The 17,600-nt window shown below is 42.8% G+C and overlaps 1 protein-coding gene across 2 annotated transcripts in view; it reads left to right on the top strand.

Moving 5' to 3' along the window:
* DLG5 (discs large MAGUK scaffold protein 5) overlaps positions 1–17,600 on the top strand; it is a 469,022-nt gene that overhangs the window by 302,728 nt on the left and 148,694 nt on the right. For both annotated transcript variants that reach the window (XM_029609514.1, XM_029609515.1), the window contains 2 exons: positions 13,038–13,130; positions 14,275–15,267. In XM_029609514.1, coding sequence (XP_029465374.1) covers positions 13,038–13,130; positions 14,275–15,267 — 1,086 coding nt within the window. The remainder of the gene's footprint in view (positions 1–13,037; positions 13,131–14,274; positions 15,268–17,600) is intronic.

Raw genomic sequence — 17,600 nt, forward strand, 5'->3', positions numbered from 1 at the left:
TAATATAAAAGACTTCATGTGGGGGGTCAATATCAAGAGACTGCTCTGACATAAACAGATCTTTTCTAGAGATGAATAATAATCCACTACTCTTCTGCAACTTCCTGGGATTAGAAAAAAAATACATAATTGCTAGGACATAACTGTGGAAGTAAAATGATATAGGAATCTAGAAGCCAAGATTCAGTGATGCAGAGGACATCAGGTTCTTTGTCCTCTGGGAAAAAAAAATCATGAAAAATTTGTCTTATTTCTAATAAGAACATAAGAAATTGCCATGCCCGGACAGACCAAGGGTCCATCAAGCCCAGCATCCTGTTTCCAACAGAGGCCAAAACCAGGCCACAAGAACCTGGCAATTACCCAAACACTAAGAAGAACCCATGCTACTGATGCAATTAATAGCAGTGGCTATTCCCTAAGTATAATTGATTAATAGCCATTAATGGACTTCTCCTCCAAGAACTTATCCAAACCTTTTTTGAACCCAGCTACACTAACTGCACTAACTACCTTCTCTGGCAACAAATTCCAGAGCTTTATTGTGCGTTGAGTGAAAAAGAATTTTCTCCGATTAGTCTTAAATGTGTTACTTGCTAACTTCATGGAATGCCCCCTAGTCCTTCTATTATTCGAAAGTGTAAATAACCGAGTCACATCTACTCGTTCAAGACCTCTCATGATCTTAAAGACACAGAATAGATCTTGAGTTGATCAAACAAATATGAAATGTCTGTCCCTTGGGAGTATGACAAAGCTAACTGATCTGGTTACAAAGGATAAGTGCTGATCTATCAATAGACTTATATTTGTCGTCTTTGCGATAAGTTGCCATACCATCCCTGACCAGTGCAACAGATTCTCTTGAGTGTCATTCACGGTCAAATGAAAAGAAAATGGAGAACTAAACCCAAATATAAAAATCAAAAACCATACGAAGCAGAAGACAGAAGTCAAATTGAAATCAGAGTATAGTGCCCTCTTACCCTCAGATTGCACGAAGGGGCACACAAAGGGGCTGCCCCTTTGAGCACGCACCAAGGGCACGCAGAGCCTTTGGCGTCACTACAGGTTTCTTAACGTCCCCGACACATGACGTCATAGGAGGGCGGGGTGAAGCTCTTCCAGCCGCAGAACCCAGGAAACCAGCTAGGCAGGATGTGAGGCAGAGCAAGGCACACCAGCGCCACGAAACGCAGGGCTTCTGTATGCAGGCAGGTGGATCTAGTCCTTCGGTGTTGCCATTGGCTTCTTAACATCCCCGACAGATGACATCAGAGGAGGGCGGGGCAAAGCTCTCCTGGCTGCTGGACCCAGGAAACCTGCTGGGCAGGATGTGAAGCAGAGCAGGGCAGACCAGCGCCACGAAACACAGTGCTTCTGTATGCAGGCAAATGGATCCAATCCTTCGGCATTGCCGCAGGCTTCTTAATGTCCCCAACAGATGACATCAAAGGAGGGCGGGGCAAAGCTCTTCCGGCTGCTGGACCTGGGAAACCAGCTCTGCAGAATGTGAAGCAGGGCAGACCAGCGCCAGGGAACACAACACTTCTTTATGCAGGAAGGATGGATTGAGCAATAGAAACAATATATTGGTATGGTTTTTTTTTTAATTTCTTCAGATTAGCATAATTTCTCACCTTACATGTAAATAAATAAAGAGAAATATTTCTGGAGTTAAAAGATGTTTACTGTCTAATCAATCTAGCCTGAGGGGATCAGATAAGGCTCCACTGAGTCCCCAGATTGTGGCAGTTTCAACAATACAAAGATGAAAAATGCACATTTCCAAAGCTGACATATTCCATTCACTAAGCTGAGAATAAAATGTTCTTTTTCTACTACCTCCTTATATGGACATTTTGGGCCTTAACATAATAAATACTGTAAGAATGATAGAGGTTTGGTGGCCCCAAAATAATGCCTCCCCCCTCATGCAAATACGACTTTGCTCCCTCTCCTGCCACTCTTTGCCCAGCAGCAGTTTTCTCTGATCCCGCTTTCTCCCTCTGGGTCTCTACTCACAGTGTTTTACATTCCTTCTACCTTGGTCCCTCTTGTTCTGCATCCCCTTTTTCTCACTCCCTTTTCCTGCCTAGACAGGATCCACTGGGCCCTTTGTCTCCCCCCCCCATCCCAGAATCCTTTTTGCAGTGACTATGGCACGTGCTCTTGTCCAGCAAGAGCAAATTTGAGTAGTCCTCTGACTGGCTCTGATGAGCAGCAGCAGACATGCCCAACACTGTCTTCTGCATTCTGAGAGCAAGCCTGGATTTGCTACAGCTCAGAAGAGGCATCCTTCAATTCCTTTTTTCTATATCCTTTTATTTAGATTTCTTATTTTAATTTCTTTTGACTTTTCTTCATTCCTTTTTCCACATTCCCTCTCCACCTTTCTTTTCTAACAATGCAGAAAGATGAATGTTAAAACTACAAGCTGCACAGTTTTATAAGCAAATTTTAAAATTCCTGGTGCAGTAAGCTAATGTTATGTTAATGCATTGTGAGTTTTAAAACATAAATGCGCATATTGAATCAAAATGTGTGTGGAGCACAGGCTGAATGCACATTTGAAGCTCAGAGTGGGGGGGATAAGGGGAGAGCATAACCTGCACTGTTGTCAGTGAGAGTGAGTTCCTATTCCAAAGCTGTTGCCACCACCATAGGATGAGGATGAGAGTGGCTCTTGAACCCCATGGCTCTGCAGCCACCCCCGGCTCAGCTACCTGCCACTTTGCTATCTACTTCCTGATATACTAGACTGACATGGACAGTGGACTGGACCCCAACAAGCTGGCCCTTAAGCACAGAGCCAAGACCACTCTGGGGAGGAGCAGGAGCTAGGATCCGGGATAGTGTTTCCTAGCTACTGCTGCAGTCCTCACTGCTGTCTTTTTTTTATATTAAAAGTACCCAACCACTGATCAGAAGGAGGATATTTGGATGAATGTGGCTCACTTTTATGCTTGTAGATGTGGTTTTGGATTGTTAGGAATTCACATTTCCTTGATCTTTGCTCTATATTTACCTCTATGCCTAGCCACTTCTGCCACAAGCGTTGGAAACTTTACGCCACCTCTGACTAAGAGTAAGGATTCCAGTGCTAAGAAAATGTTAATTACACCAGCACACCTCTCTGCATTGGGAAGCAGTAGCTAATATCCTCATTTGCATAGAATTTCCATCACGGTTGCTAACTTAAATGCACAGTGTTTTGCGCACGTTTTTGGAGCAGGGAAACTCTTTGATTTGGCAGTGAAATGTACGCTCAAAAAATTGGTACACCATTAGTAGTTAAACTGTGTGTTCTGCCAAGTGTACCTTATGGCATCAACCTGTTAAGTTTCCTTCTGTTATCCATTCTATACTCTTTCCATTGTTTTCCTCTGTTATCTTTTATCCTCACATAACTTTTTGTTCCTATAACATATTCCTCATCGTTTCCCCACATCTCTCCTTCACCCCATCTCTCTTCCATACCGCTCTCCTTTCTCTGATCTTCTCCCTCTTCCCTCTCATCTCATCTTTCTTCTCTGCTTCCTTCCCTGTTTCTTTCCTCACTTTCCCTTTCTCCATTCTTTCCTCCCTCCTCCTCATACCCTCCTTTCTCATGTTCCTCCCTCTAACTTTCTCATAATGCACTTCCTCTTCCATTTAACCCCTTTCATCATTGCTCTCCTGCCCTCTTTTTTTCTCCTTTCCTTCCCATATATCTTCCTTCCCCCTCCACCTTGCTATCAGTCTGCTATTCCTCTTCCTCATGTTTGTGTTGAGTCAGCAGTACAGACCATAGGGACTCAAAGCATGTGCAGTACTGCCAATCCCAATGGTCACCTTCTACTCAAGTGTGAAACAAGAAGCTTGCAAGTAAAAGGAGGGAGCCTTAGCTATCGGCAGCATTGCTCATGCACTGAATCCCTGTTGCCTGTACTGCTGATCTTAAAGCTGCTGCTGCCTGTCAGTGGCTTGACACTAAAGCCGGCTCTGCTCTGACAACTCTCACCTGCAGGGTCTGTCCTAAGGCCGGTGCCCCAGGCAGGCTTCTAGGAGCCATGCTCGTCATCTTCTCCTCCCAATAAACAGTACACCACTGCTGCAGGGGTGCTGGGCACCAGCACTTTTAGTTTTGGGGGTTGCAGGGTACGAAAACAGCTGGCAGAAGTGCCGGAATTAGGCCTGCTTTTACCTGTGGGAAAACTAGATGGGGTTAGGTCAGGGGAGGTGGCAATGTGTATAATTTAGCAATTTCAAAATTGTGTGTCTATTTCAGGGAAAGAATCTGCAGAAACAGAAGGTGCAAATTTGCAGATATTTTCCCTAGGCAGTTTTCAAAGGGAAAGTACACTTGTGCCTTCCCCTTGATAATGGCTGCAAAATCAGCAGAGAACAGTGCTTACGGACTTTGCAACAGAGTAGATACTTTTGAGAATTGCCCCTCTAATGTTAGATAACTGTCCACTTGGTTTCATCCATCATTTACTACTGGAAGTATTCGATTTTCAAAGCTGTATCTAATCTGTCTATCTGTAGGGATTTGAATAATAGTGCTGTCAATGGCATACATTGTTTCATTTAATACAGTCTTATTGTTTCCAGCTAATTTTACTATTTTATACTTATGTTGCTTCTTTTATGTTTTATCAGAAAATAGTGAAAAGTTAAGTTTCAGCAGCTTGATGTGATGTCATAGCAGAGCAACATGACTTTCTTTATTTGACACAGCTTTTAAAAACAGAAAATATATTGTAGTTGGTTGCATGTTATATTACTGATACTGTCTAAACTGCCTATAATTACTGCATGAAGGCTAGTCCAGTAGATCTGATGGTAAGTTTCCTAGCGTGTAGACAGAAACAGTGGGTTATGTTCCCCTGCTAGCAAATGGGATGGAGCAAGCTGACGTCACAGTATATATACTGCTCCAGTGACACCAGCCTGCCATATTCTTTGCCTCCAGCAAATGGTAGACGTGCATCTCCCTCCTGGGAATTGCTTCAGACTTTAGAAGGCGAATTTTATATGGAAAAGTAAAAGCTCTGCTCTTCTGTGGTGATACCAAATGGTCCCTCCTCCAGTTGAGAATTCCTAAGATGATTTCTAGTCCCTCAGATGTGTGCCTTGGTCCGGTAGCTGGTTACGCCAGCATAGACTTTGCTGATTGTGCAGCTTAAAGGCAGCAGGTGCAGGAGGCTGAGCTCTGCAGTGACAGCAGATGCCCTCTCCTCTCGCAACTGGAGACTGTCTCTGTAATCAGCCGGTAAGGGCTGAATTCAGGTAAGTTTAAAAAAAAAAAATTAAGACCGTGCTCGGTGTCCATTTCGACATTGGTTCCTGCTCCTTTGCGGGTTAGAACTGGGCAGCCTGGCGGGTTCAGTGGCCCCGGTGGGCTAGGCCCCACAGTTAGGCTTTTTACCTGCCCACCATGTAGTAGGCCGCAGCCGCGTTTTCGCACACTTCTGTACTTGCTTTACTGTGCGCACAGTGGGCCTGATTTTAAAAAGCATTTACTCGAGTAAAACAGGGTTTTACTCGAGTAAATGCACTTTACTTGAGTAAGTGGGCTTTTGAAAATTGCTATAATATATGCCATTGAATTGTCCATAGGATTTACTTGTGTAAGTGCACTTTACTCCAGTAAATGGCTTTTGAAAATTGCTACAATAGTAGTTACATTTACATGTGTAACTCCTTTTGAAAATTACCCCCAGTGTGTCAGCTCTGCACAAGCGTTGTACGCTCAGTTTTGGATGCACCTTTTGTGTGCACATAATTTTTAAGCATTGGTGATATGCCCAGGTTTTGCTGCACAGTGTGTTTCCTTTGCGGCAGTTACTCTTGGGGCACTGAATTTTTGTGTGCATAAATTTTGTACACTTGCAATTTTTCAGCGTGAGCCGGCTGGATGCACATTCTCTGGCTGTGCACTGATTGCGCCGGTGAGCAAGAAACGTAAGCGCCTTTCTCTCTGTGATGCCTATTATATTTGGGCATCTCAGCCGACAGTCGCTCAGAAGCACATAGATACATTAGAATTAGGGCATCCCATCAGTGAGGTTCCAATAATAAGAAAAGTAGTCCAAGTGCCTGTAACTAAAAACTCACCTCAGCTAAAACATTCTAATTTATCCCTATGAATTAAAAAGCAGAATAAAAATACAAACAAAAAACAAACTTTGAAATGTTTATGTGCTAATGCCAGAAGTCTAAGAAGTAAGATGGGAGAATTAGAATGTATAGCAGTAAATGATGACATAGACTTAATTGGCATCTCGGAGACATGGTGGAAGGAGGATAAACAATGGGACAATGCTATACCGGGGTACAAATTATATCGTAATGACAGAAGGAGCATCCGGGAGGTGGTGTGGTGCTTTATGTCCAGGATGGCAGGATGAACATCCTGCATGAGACTAAATGCACAATCAAATCTTTAAGGGTAGAAATCCCTTGTGTGTCGGGGAAGAGTATAGTGATAGGAGTATACTACCGTCCACCTGGCCAAGATGGTGAGAAGGACAGTGAAATGCTAAGAGAAATTAGGGAAGCTAGCCAAATTGGTGTAGTGCAGTAATAATGGGAGATTTCAATTACCCCAATATTGACTGGGTAAATGTATCATTGGGACGTGCTAGAGAGATAAATGACAGTTTTATGGAGCAATTGGTTCAGGAACCAATGAGAGAGGGAGCAATTTTAGATCTAATTCTCAGTGGAGCACAGGATTTGGTGAGAGAGCACAGGATTTGGTGGTGGGGCCGCTTGGCAATAGTGATCATAATATGATCAAATTTGAATTAATGACTGGAAGGGGGACAGTAAGCAACTCCATGGCTCTAGTGCTAAACTTTCAAAAGGGAAACTTTGATAAAATGAGAAAAATAGAAAAATAGAAAAAACTGAAAGGAGCAGCTACAAAGGTAAAAAGTGTGCAAAAGGCATGGACATTATTAAAAAAAAAACCCCCAAAAAACCCAACCCATCTTAGAAGCACAGTCCAGATATATTCCACACATTAAGAAAGGTGGAAGGAAGGGAAAACGATTAATGGCATGGTTAAAAGGTGAGGTGAAAGAGGCTATTTAGCCAAAAGATCTTCATTCAAAAATTGGAAGAAGGATCCAACAGAAGAAAATAGGATAAAGCATAAGCGTTGGCAAGTTAAATGTAAGACATTGATAAGAGAGGCTAAGAGGGAATTTGAAAAGAAGTTGGCCGTAGAGGAAAAAACTCACAGTAAAAACTTTTTAAAATATATCCGAAGCAGAAAGCCTGCGAGGGAGGCAGTTGGACCGTTAGATGATCAAGGGATTAAAGGGGCACTTAGAGAAGATAAGGCCATCGCGGAACGATTAAACGATTTCTTTGCTTCAGTGTTTATTGAGGATGTTGGGGAGATACCCATTCCGGAGAAGGTTTTCATGGGTAATGATTCAGATGGACTGAACCAAATCATGGTGAACCTAGAAGATGTGGTAGGCCTGATTGACAAAATGAACAGTAGTAAATCACCTGGACCGGATGGTATACACCCCAGAGTTATAAAGGAACTAAAAAATGAAATTTCAGATCTATTAGTAAAAATTTGTAACTTTTCATTAAAATCATCCATTGTACCTGAAGACGGGAGGGTGGCTATTGTGACCCCAATATTTAAAAAGGGCTCCAGGGGCGATTCGGGAAACTACAGACCAGTTAGCCTGACTTCAGTGCCAGGAAAAATAGTTGAAAGTGTTCTAAAGATCAAAATCACAGAACATATAGAAAGACATGATTTATTGGAACAAAGTCAGCATGGCTTTACCCAAGGCGAGCCTTCTCTCACAAATCTGCTTCACTTTTTTGAAGGGGTTAATAAAACGTAGATAAAGGTGAACGGGTAGATGTAGTGTATTTGGATTTTCAGAAGGCATTTGACAAAGTTCTTCATGAGAGGTTTCTAAGAAAAGTAAAAAGTCATGGGATAGGTGGCGATGTCCTTTCGTGGATTACAAACTAGCTAAAAGACAGGAAACAGAGTAGGATTAAATGGACAATTTTCTCAGTGGAGGGAAGTAGGCAGTGGAGTGCCTCAGGGATCTGTACTGGGACCCGTGCTTTCAATATATTTATAAATGATCTGGAAAGGAATACGACAAGTGAGGTAATCAAATTTGCAGATGATACAAAATTATTCAGACTAGTTAAATCACAAGCGGATTGTGATAAATTGCAGGAAGACCTTGTGAGACTGGAAAATTGGGCATCCAAATGGCAGGTGAAATTTAAGGTGGATAAATGCAAGGTGATGCATATAGGGAAAAATAACCCATGCTATAGTTAACACATTGTTAGGTTCCATATTAGGAGCTATCACCCAAGAAAGAGATCTAGGCATTGAATTCGTCGGTTCAGTGTGCTGTGGTAGTCAAAAAAGCAAACAGAATGTTGGGAATTATTAGAAAAGGAATGGTGAATAAAACAGAAAATGTCATAATGCCTCTGTATCGCTCCATGGTGAGACTGCACCTTGAATACTGTATACAATTCTAGTCGCCACATCTCAAAAAAGATATAATTGCGATGGAGAAGGAACAGAGAAGGGCTACCAAAATGATAAGGGGAATGGAACAACTCCCCTATGAGGAAAGACTAAAGAGGTTAGGACTTTTCAGCTTGGAGAAGAGACGGCTGAGGGGGGATATGATAGAGGTGTTTAAAATCATGAGAGGTCTAGAACGGGTAGATGTGAATCGGTTATTTACTCTTTCGGATAGTAGAAAGACTAGGGGGCACTCCATGAAGTTAGCATGGGGCACATTTAAAACTAATCGGAGAAAGTTCTTTTTTACTCAACGCACAATTAAACTCTGGAATTTGTTGCCAGAGAATGTGGTTAGTGCAGTTAGTATAGCTGTGTTTAAAAAAGGATTGGATAAGTTCTTGGAGGAGAAGTCCATTACCTGCTATTAATTAAGTTGACTTAGAAAATAGCCACTGCTATTACTAGCAACGGTAACATGAATTAGCCTTAGTTTTTGGGTACTTGCCAGGTTCTTATGGCCTGGATTGGCCACTGTTGGAAACAGGATGCTGGGCTTGATGGACCCTTGGTCTGACCCAGTATGGCATGTTCTTATGTTGGCTGGAATTTCACAGTATTCTTCGGGATGTGTTCATGGTGTCTCCTTGCCACTCCCCGCAGAAGAAGCAGGCAGTGGAATCTATACTTCTAAGGCTCCTTTGGCTGAGGGCTGTGGTTCCAGTGCCTACATCTCAAGAAGGTATAGTGTGATATTCCATTTATTTTGTTGTGCCCAAGAAGTGGAGGGCTCCTTTTGTCCTATCCTAGATCTCAAGGAAGTCAACAGTCATTTGCATGTGACGCATTTTCGTATGGAAACCTTAAGCTCCGTGATAAGGGTTATTTAGTCGGGGAAATTTCTGACCTCCCTGGATCTATCTGAGGCCTGCCTTCATATTCCCATCTGTTTCAAGCTTCAACATCTTCTGCATTTTGCGGTGCTGCGGCATAGTCATCAGTTTTGAGCATGGCCTTTTGGTGTCGTCACCGCTCCCAGAATGTTTTTCAAGTTATGGTGGTGGTAGTGGTGGCATTGAGAAGTGATGGAATTCTGGTACACCTGTATTTGGTCGACTGGCTGATGCAAGCCAAGTCTCTGGAAGAGAATCGCCTGGTGACCTGCAAGGTGATCTCCTTGTTGCAGGAGATCGGTTGGGTGGTGAACCTGGCCAAGAGCAGTTTTCAGCCATCTCAGTCCTTGGAGCATCTGGGTGTTCAGTTTGACATGAGGCAGGCCAAAGTTTTCCTGCTGGAAATTTGGATTCAGAAATTGATGTCACAGGTGCGTCAGTTGGTGAGTACTATACGCCCAACAATGTAGTCCTTCTTGCAAGTGCTCGGTTTAATGGCGGTGACCCTGGAAGTGGTGCCATGGGTTAGAGCGCATATGCATTCTCTTCATTGTTCCCTGCTGTCTCATTGGAACCCGCAGTCTCAGAACTATTCGGTTTGGCTCCACTTGCTGTTGGAAATCTGCTCTCACTTTCAGTGGTGGCTGCAATAGGATCATCTGAGATAGGGTGTTTCCTTGACATCCCTGCACTGGTTGATACTCATGACAGATGCGAGTCTCCAGGGTTGAAGAGCCTACTGTCAGGAGCTGACAGCCCAAGGAGACTGGAATGCTGAAGAGTCCCTCTGGAACATCAATCACCTGGAGGCCCAGGCAGTTCGGTTGGTAAGCTGGCTGTTCAGCTGGTCAAGCAGTCCAAGTGATGTTGGATAACGCATCGATGATGGCTTAAATCAATCGACAGGGAGGAACCAAGAGCCAGCAAGTGTCGCAGGAAATAGACTAACTTATGGAATGTGCGAAAGGACATCTACAGATGATATCGGCCTGTCACATTGCAGGAAAAGACAACGTAAGAGCAGACTTTCTCATCAGGGAGAGTCTGGACCTAGGGGAATGAGTGTTGTCGGACAAGGCATTTCAGCTGATAGTGGATCGCTAGGGCCTTCCATTCTTAGACCTGCTGGCGACTTCTCTCAATGAAAAGATTCCTCGATTCTTCAGTGACAGGAGAGATCCGTGGCCCTGGGCATAGATGCTCTCATACAGATCTGGTCGGAAGATGAGTCACTTTATCCCTTTCTTCCTTGGCCCTTGGTGGGCAGGATAGGTCGCAGGATCAAAGGCCACAGGGGGAATAGTACACCTGGTGGCACCGGATTGGCCCAGACAACCAATGTATGCAGATCTGTGGAGACCCCCATTTGTCTTCTGCTGCACAAGAATCTGTTGCAGCAGGGACCTGTCCTTCATGAAGATCAGACTCTGTTTTTTCTTATTGTTTTGCCCTTGAGAGGGCTCGCTTGTTGAAGCATAGATATTCTTCTGTGGTGATTATTACCTTCCTCTGTGCTCGGAAGTTCTCCACTTCCTTGCTATATGTGCGCATTTGGAGAGTATTTGAGGCCTGGTGTGAGGATCGAGGTGTTCTCCCTCGCTCGGTTAAGATCCCGCTCATTTTGGAATTTTTGCAGGATGGGTTAAATAAAGGATTGGCCCTTAATTCCTTGAAGGTACAGGTTGCTGCTCTTGCCTGTTTTAGGGGTCTAGTTAATAGTGGTTCCTTATCTCATTCTGATGTTCATTTTTTGAAGGGAGTGAAGCAGCTTCGGCCTCCCTTAAGATTACCGGTTCCATCGTTGAGTCTTAATTTGGTGTTGGAATTCTTAGCGGGCTCTATATTCTGACTGCTGTGTAACCTTTCCTTGCGGTTATTGACCTTGAAAACTGTACCTGGTGACTATGTGTTCTGTATGTCAAATTTCCAAGCTGCAGGCCTTATCTTGCCAGTAGCCATTCCTTCAGGTGACTCCAGGAGCGCGTTACAGCTGTATACTGTTCCATCCTTCTTGCCTAAAGTGGTCTCGAAATTTAATTTGAATCAGTCCATTTTCTTGCCGTCCTTGGATAAGGTCAAGGATGCGGAGGAATATCGCCTCTTGCATCCCTTGGATATCAAGAGACATGTCATGTGGTATCTGAAGGTTTCTGAACCTTTCCAAAAGACGGATCGCCTGTTTGTCCTTCATGGTGGAAGGAAGCAGGGCAAACCAGCTTCGTTAGCCACAATAGCTCACTGGATTAAGGAGGTGGTCATGGCCATCTATGTGGTCGCTGTAAAACCGTTGCCTACTCAGGTGAAGGCTCATTCCACTATTGCTCAGGCATTGTCATGGACGGAGGTTAGATGTCCCCTGTCAACATTTGCCGAGCTGCAACGTGGTTGTCCTCATACACTTTTTCCAGGTTTTATCGTCTGGATGTGCGGGCCCGGGAGGACGCAGCCTTTGTATGTGCAGTGTTGACTGGACCGTGGGTGGCCTCCCACCCTGTTCGAGAATAGCTTTGGTACATACCACTGGTCTTGAATCCATCTGTCTACATGCTTGGAAAGGAGAAATTACTACTTGCATGATTTCGTTTTTCTTAGTGTAGACAGATGGACTCCGCTTCCTGCCCTCTGCTGCCAAATGAGTGTGTCAATGGTCTTCCTGTGGGGCTATGCGTTCCAGGGGATTACTGGTAAGTGTTACTCCAGTCTCTAGATTAGGGTACATACACTCTTTGCTTGAGTTGAGGGTTTCATGTTGGTTGAGAACAGTAATGGTTAATTGTTTCTGATCAAGTTTTTTGCTAATCTGTCCACAGTTGCTTTTGAAGAGAATACTGGCAGATGTCACTGCAGGAGTATATATACTGTGACGTCAGCTTGCTCCATCTCCATCTGCTGGCAGGGGTGCATAACCCACTGGTTCTGAGACCAGTGGGTTATGCACCTTCTGTACACTGCTATGCACGAGGTTCCTGGGTCGGGTCTTCCATTTTCTGTGTTGGCTGAGACTGAGGGTGCTGCGGAGGAATGGGAGTCATGGTCATAGCCTAAAAACATGGCTATTTAAACAAGCATACCACAAAGAGAATGGAGAATAGAATCCAGGGAATTATAGAGAGCAATGAGTTTGTACACTAACAAATTACACCTAAGCAACACAACTTGTTTTACTTTTAAGCAGTAACAGATAACATGTAGATTATATATATTGTTAGAAACTGTTCTAATAAATCTAAGCATATCTATCTCACTCATTATCCTATAGTTATTATGAAACTTTGTACCGTAAATTATAGGCACCTGTCTAGTTGTTATAATAAACGCATTTAGCAACATTAATTTATGTGCCTCATTGTTAACTGTTGTGACGGCTCCTAGCTCAACGACGGCAAGGTGTCAGTATTCAGGTTCCATTATTGAAGGGTTCCAGAGGGAGCATTGGTGCATGGCTCCTGGCCCAGGATCATTGCTGCAATGACTAGATTAAACTCAAGCTTATTTCATCGAAGCAATATTCCTTTAATTAAATAAAACAATAATTTACTGTTACAACCCCCCCCCCCAATTAATTATCTACGTATTTTTATATTGCTGATAGTAAATTTCACAGAATTGCATTTTTCTCCCTTCAGATTAATGGCATTGCACTAGATAACAAATCGCTGACAGAATGTGAAGCTTTGTTAAAAAATTGCAGGGATTCACTTAGTATCTCATTGATGAAGGTAAGTGAGAAAAGCTGCATACTGACTTCTTTCATTATTTTGTTGTTAGCCATCTGCAAGCAGCCATCTGAAATCAGTCTAATTTTTTGGGTCTTTTTTAGTCTCCCACACTTATTCCCCCCTTCCAACAAGCACACACACATTCTTTCAGCAATTGACTAAAATGATCCTAATCCTCTTCTGGGTCAAGGGCTAGAAGAGGGGAGAGTCTCTAAAAACATAGCATTCAGCACTTCTCTGTACCAACTGGACATGCCTCAGCAAGACCAATTTCCCTTGTCCGTTGAATGCATCACGTCCAGAACAGTCTGAGACCTCATTTATTCTGATAGACTTGAACATAGGTTTCATATGCTGTGCAGCCCTGCAGCTTGGACATTGGCATGGCTCTGAAACCATCATCTTCAAGTATTATACTGAGGTTATAATGAGAAAGCAAACAAAAAAAATCACTCCTCTGTATTCCAGTGGAAGCATTTCTGCTTTGAATGGAACAGTTGTTCCAATATCCAAAGCACAAATAGTTGCCGAACTTTGGGATCAGGCCCTACCAGACTAATATTTATTGTTCCCTATAACGTGGTATTTTTATGTGAGTAATAGAAGAGGATTAATTTTTTTTTAGGATTTTTAAAAATAGTTTTAAAAGAATTTACTGGTAAATAGATTAACTTGCTTCAGTTAGCATAATTATGACTGGTAGTGCACTTTATTTTTCTAATTCATTTGTCCTGTTTTAAGGTGTTTACCTAAGGCTGAGGCTTTGCCGAATGAGAAATCGGTGCTGTTGTTATCTTTAAAATTGTAAATTTGTTTTTAATTTATTTTAAATTTAGCTCCCACCTTTTCATTGGTAGCTCAAGGTGAGTTGTATTCAAGCACAGTAGGTATTTCTCTGTCCCCATAAGACTTACAATCTAAGGGTTTGATTCACTAAGCTATTTTCTCATAGACACAGAATGGGAGAAAAGCCTTAGTGAATCAGGCCATAAGTTTGTACCTGAGGCAGTGGAAGATGAAGTAACTTGCCCAAGATCATTAGGAGTGGCAGCAGGATTTGAACCCTGGTTCCCTTGGTTCTTAGCCTGCTGCTGTAACTACTAGGCTGCTACTCCACTAAATGTGTTATCCCTTGCTCTTCTAGGTATTTCTTCCAAGTTCCTCTTGGAGTGGCCAGAACATATTTGAAAACCTCAAAGACTCAGACAAGATATCAAACTGCAGGGTCCATTCATCGGAGGTACAAGCTCAGAATAAGAAGAACTTGAAGCACAACAGCTCAACACAGACTGACATCTTTTGCCCAGATATTCTCGATCTGAAGAAAAAACGGACAGAGCAGGAAAGCAGTTCTTTCTATGACCACAGGCCCTTTTCCAGCAGCACTTTACAGCACAGGTGCCACAGTAATTCTGAACACAGCCTGAGCTCCTTCAGTCCAGTTATTTACGGGGAACGTGGGTATGGAATGGTAGACTTGGAAAGTGGGAAAATGCCTTTTGAAACATCTACAGCTGATTGTATAATGATGGCAGCAACGATGGACAAGGAGCATGTACCTAAGCACAGTGGTGGTACATGGCCTAAAGTAATGACTAGTGTGTCAATGCCAGAAACTGAAAAATTCAGTGTCTATAAAAAACCAAAACAAAGGAGTTCAATCTTTGACCCAAACACTTTCAAAAGGCCCCAAACACCTCCCAAAATGGAATATCTCTCTCCTAATCAGATGGCAGGTCATTCACCTCAGTCCCCCAAAGCTGAGAGGCCTTCTACCCCTCCAACTCCTCCAAAAAGAAGTGACTCTTTTAAATTTAAGCACAAACAGCAAGCTAGCTCTGCATCAGACTCAACTGTAACAACGGGGTCACCCCCTACAAGCCCAGCTTCGGCTCAGCCACCAGTTTCCAGGCCATTCAAGCAGGACTCCACTCACAAGGTTCGCAGCAGAAATGCTGTACATTATTATCAGGAGGAAGGAATGGACTGTAATCTCCTTTCCTCCAGGAAATCTTGTGAAGAGGACATGGACTTTCAAAGAGTAGATGAGCCAGAAGTGAAAAGACCAAGACCAAAATCTGCTCCTGCTATGAGACACAAACTGACCCCTGTGATTATTCCTAATCCATCACTTCAGGTAGAATGTCAGTATATACTGTCACAGAGCTTGGCCCTGAATTATTCACTAACATCTTAATTTTTGAAGATACAGTAGTTTAGGGGGGGGAAAAGTAAAGTTCCAAGGAAATTTAGTTGGCTTATGAAATTGCCTGGAATGTAACAGCAACTTTTGCTGTAAATAATTTTGTTAGCTGAATCTTAACAACTGGAGTCTATAATGCAGCTGAGAGCCAGAGAGTAAACATTTACTAGACTGTCACTGAGGTGCTCAAAATACCTTTTTTATATATAGTGATTTAAATTTCATTATGCAAACCATTTTATTATCAAAATATTCTAAATGAATAGTTAACAATCCAAAAATTGAGTGTATTTTGAAAGGGGCTCTGGCTTCTTTGCTGTGTGGTTCTGTACTTTAGCTCTAACTTCATATTTTCCAGGTCACAGCCCTCATGCTCAAACTGCTGCATTTAATTCAGTTTCCCTGAACTGTAACATAATAGCTAAGCATTAGTGATGCTAAATATAGAACAAGGATACACCTGGTTTTTAGTGGTAATATATCTCACATCCTCCTGGACAATGTACTTTGCAATGTTCAAGTAAACACAAAATGTCAATTGTTGGAAATGTCCTCTTCTGGTCTTGAAAACACACACACTCACTCACTTTCACACTCACTCACTCTATCTGTGTTCTATAATCAGGAGGAGTCAGGTTAATGGGTTTAGTATTTTGTTGTGGCCTTTAAGTTCAGGTTGGGCTTCTTGAATTCCTGAGACAGGAGAAAAGTACTTAACATAATAAATGCAATATAATCTGAAGAAGATACTGGTGATTATCAGGAGAAAAAGTGCTGCCAACATAGGAATTATTTGATGTAGTAAGTGAATTTGTGGATGGCATCCTATTATAAATTTGCTCAGTTTATATGAAGCCAGCTAAGTTGGATAGTAGTTGCTTTCAAGTTTTAGTATTAGTTATTCATGAACCTGTTACAAGGCCAAAAGCTGAGGCATGTACACATTTTTACAGTGGATATGCATCACAATTTAATAACACTATTGGCAGGTTTGGAGTATTTTCCTCCCAAGGTGATACTAGGCTGATTCATGGTAAGTGTTTGAAGAGCTGTCCTCAGTCATCTCAAGAATATCACACTCCTTTAGCATTCAAATTAATGTGCTACCTGCATCTTTCCAGTCTTATGAAAAATATGGAGGTTGAATATTCAGAACATGACTGTTTCAACTGCAAGTCAGTATGCTTGTGCCCATTTAATATTTATTCACTCCTTTATTGTCTTGTTGATTGGTCCCTCCGCTGTCAGCTATTAGCAAAAGAACCAGTCCCCTTTCCAAATGCTGCCCTTTCAGAATTCTGAAAGGGGATTGGTCCTTTTCACTGTCAGTTGACAGGGGAGGACCAATTGGCTGCCAGTAAGAGAACAGCCCTGCTGAGGAGGTAAGTACTTTGTCTGGGGTTCCCGGGTTTGGGGGGGGGGGCAGGATTTGGAGGGTTGAAGGGAATTTTGAAGGATGGGAGTTCAGCTCTGGCTCAATTTATTTTTTTTAAGGTGAAAGGGCACACTAGACTGGTCAGACTTGACATTTCTTTTTCAGGTGAGAGGTTTGAAATGCTTGGGAGGGGAGGGAGGACTTGTCCAGCCAACCTGACCCAACCTAGCCTGCCCAATTGAGGTTTGATGCCCTCCTCACTACTGCAGGAAGTTTAACTCCTGCCTTTGACCAGGAGTTACATTTCCCGCAGTAAAAGGAGGCATGCTAGGAAGTTTCTTCATTAGTGTGCCTCCTTGCATTGCAGGATAATAGCTAATAAGGCTTATTACCCTGCAGTTAGCATGAGACACACTAATCTTGCTGTGGATTTTAACTCCTTTTTTTAGCATGGATATTTCTGGCATTTAAACCCCTAATCCCTGTACATACCTGGATCAGTCCAGACCCTGGGTTATGTAACCAATCCAGCAGAGGGAGGCAGAGAAACATTCTACTGACTCTGACGTATACCCTAGAGCACCACCTGCAGTCCATCAGTATTTCTCTGTCTCCCAGCAGAGGTGGATGTCCCTAACCCCTGCAGTCTGTGGTAGTTTGTTATTTTTTTAGACAGGTAGTTTAGGAGTTAATTTTTTTTGTAGACTTTCTTTTTCTCTTGAAGAGAGGCTGTTCTTTTCATTTAAGTTATTTAAAAAAAAAAAAAAAAAAAGGTGTTTGTTTTCTTCACAGCCGTTCTCACTGCCTCCCGGGAGGTTGCCAAGTCCTGGGAGGACTATCCCTCCTGGTTTTGAGGCTGCCGGAGTTGGGGAGGTTTAGAACCCAGCAACCA

This window comes from Rhinatrema bivittatum, chromosome 7, assembly GCF_901001135.1.
Source record: "Rhinatrema bivittatum chromosome 7, aRhiBiv1.1, whole genome shotgun sequence".
In the NCBI taxonomy this organism is placed as follows: Eukaryota; Metazoa; Chordata; class Amphibia; order Gymnophiona; family Rhinatrematidae; genus Rhinatrema; species Rhinatrema bivittatum.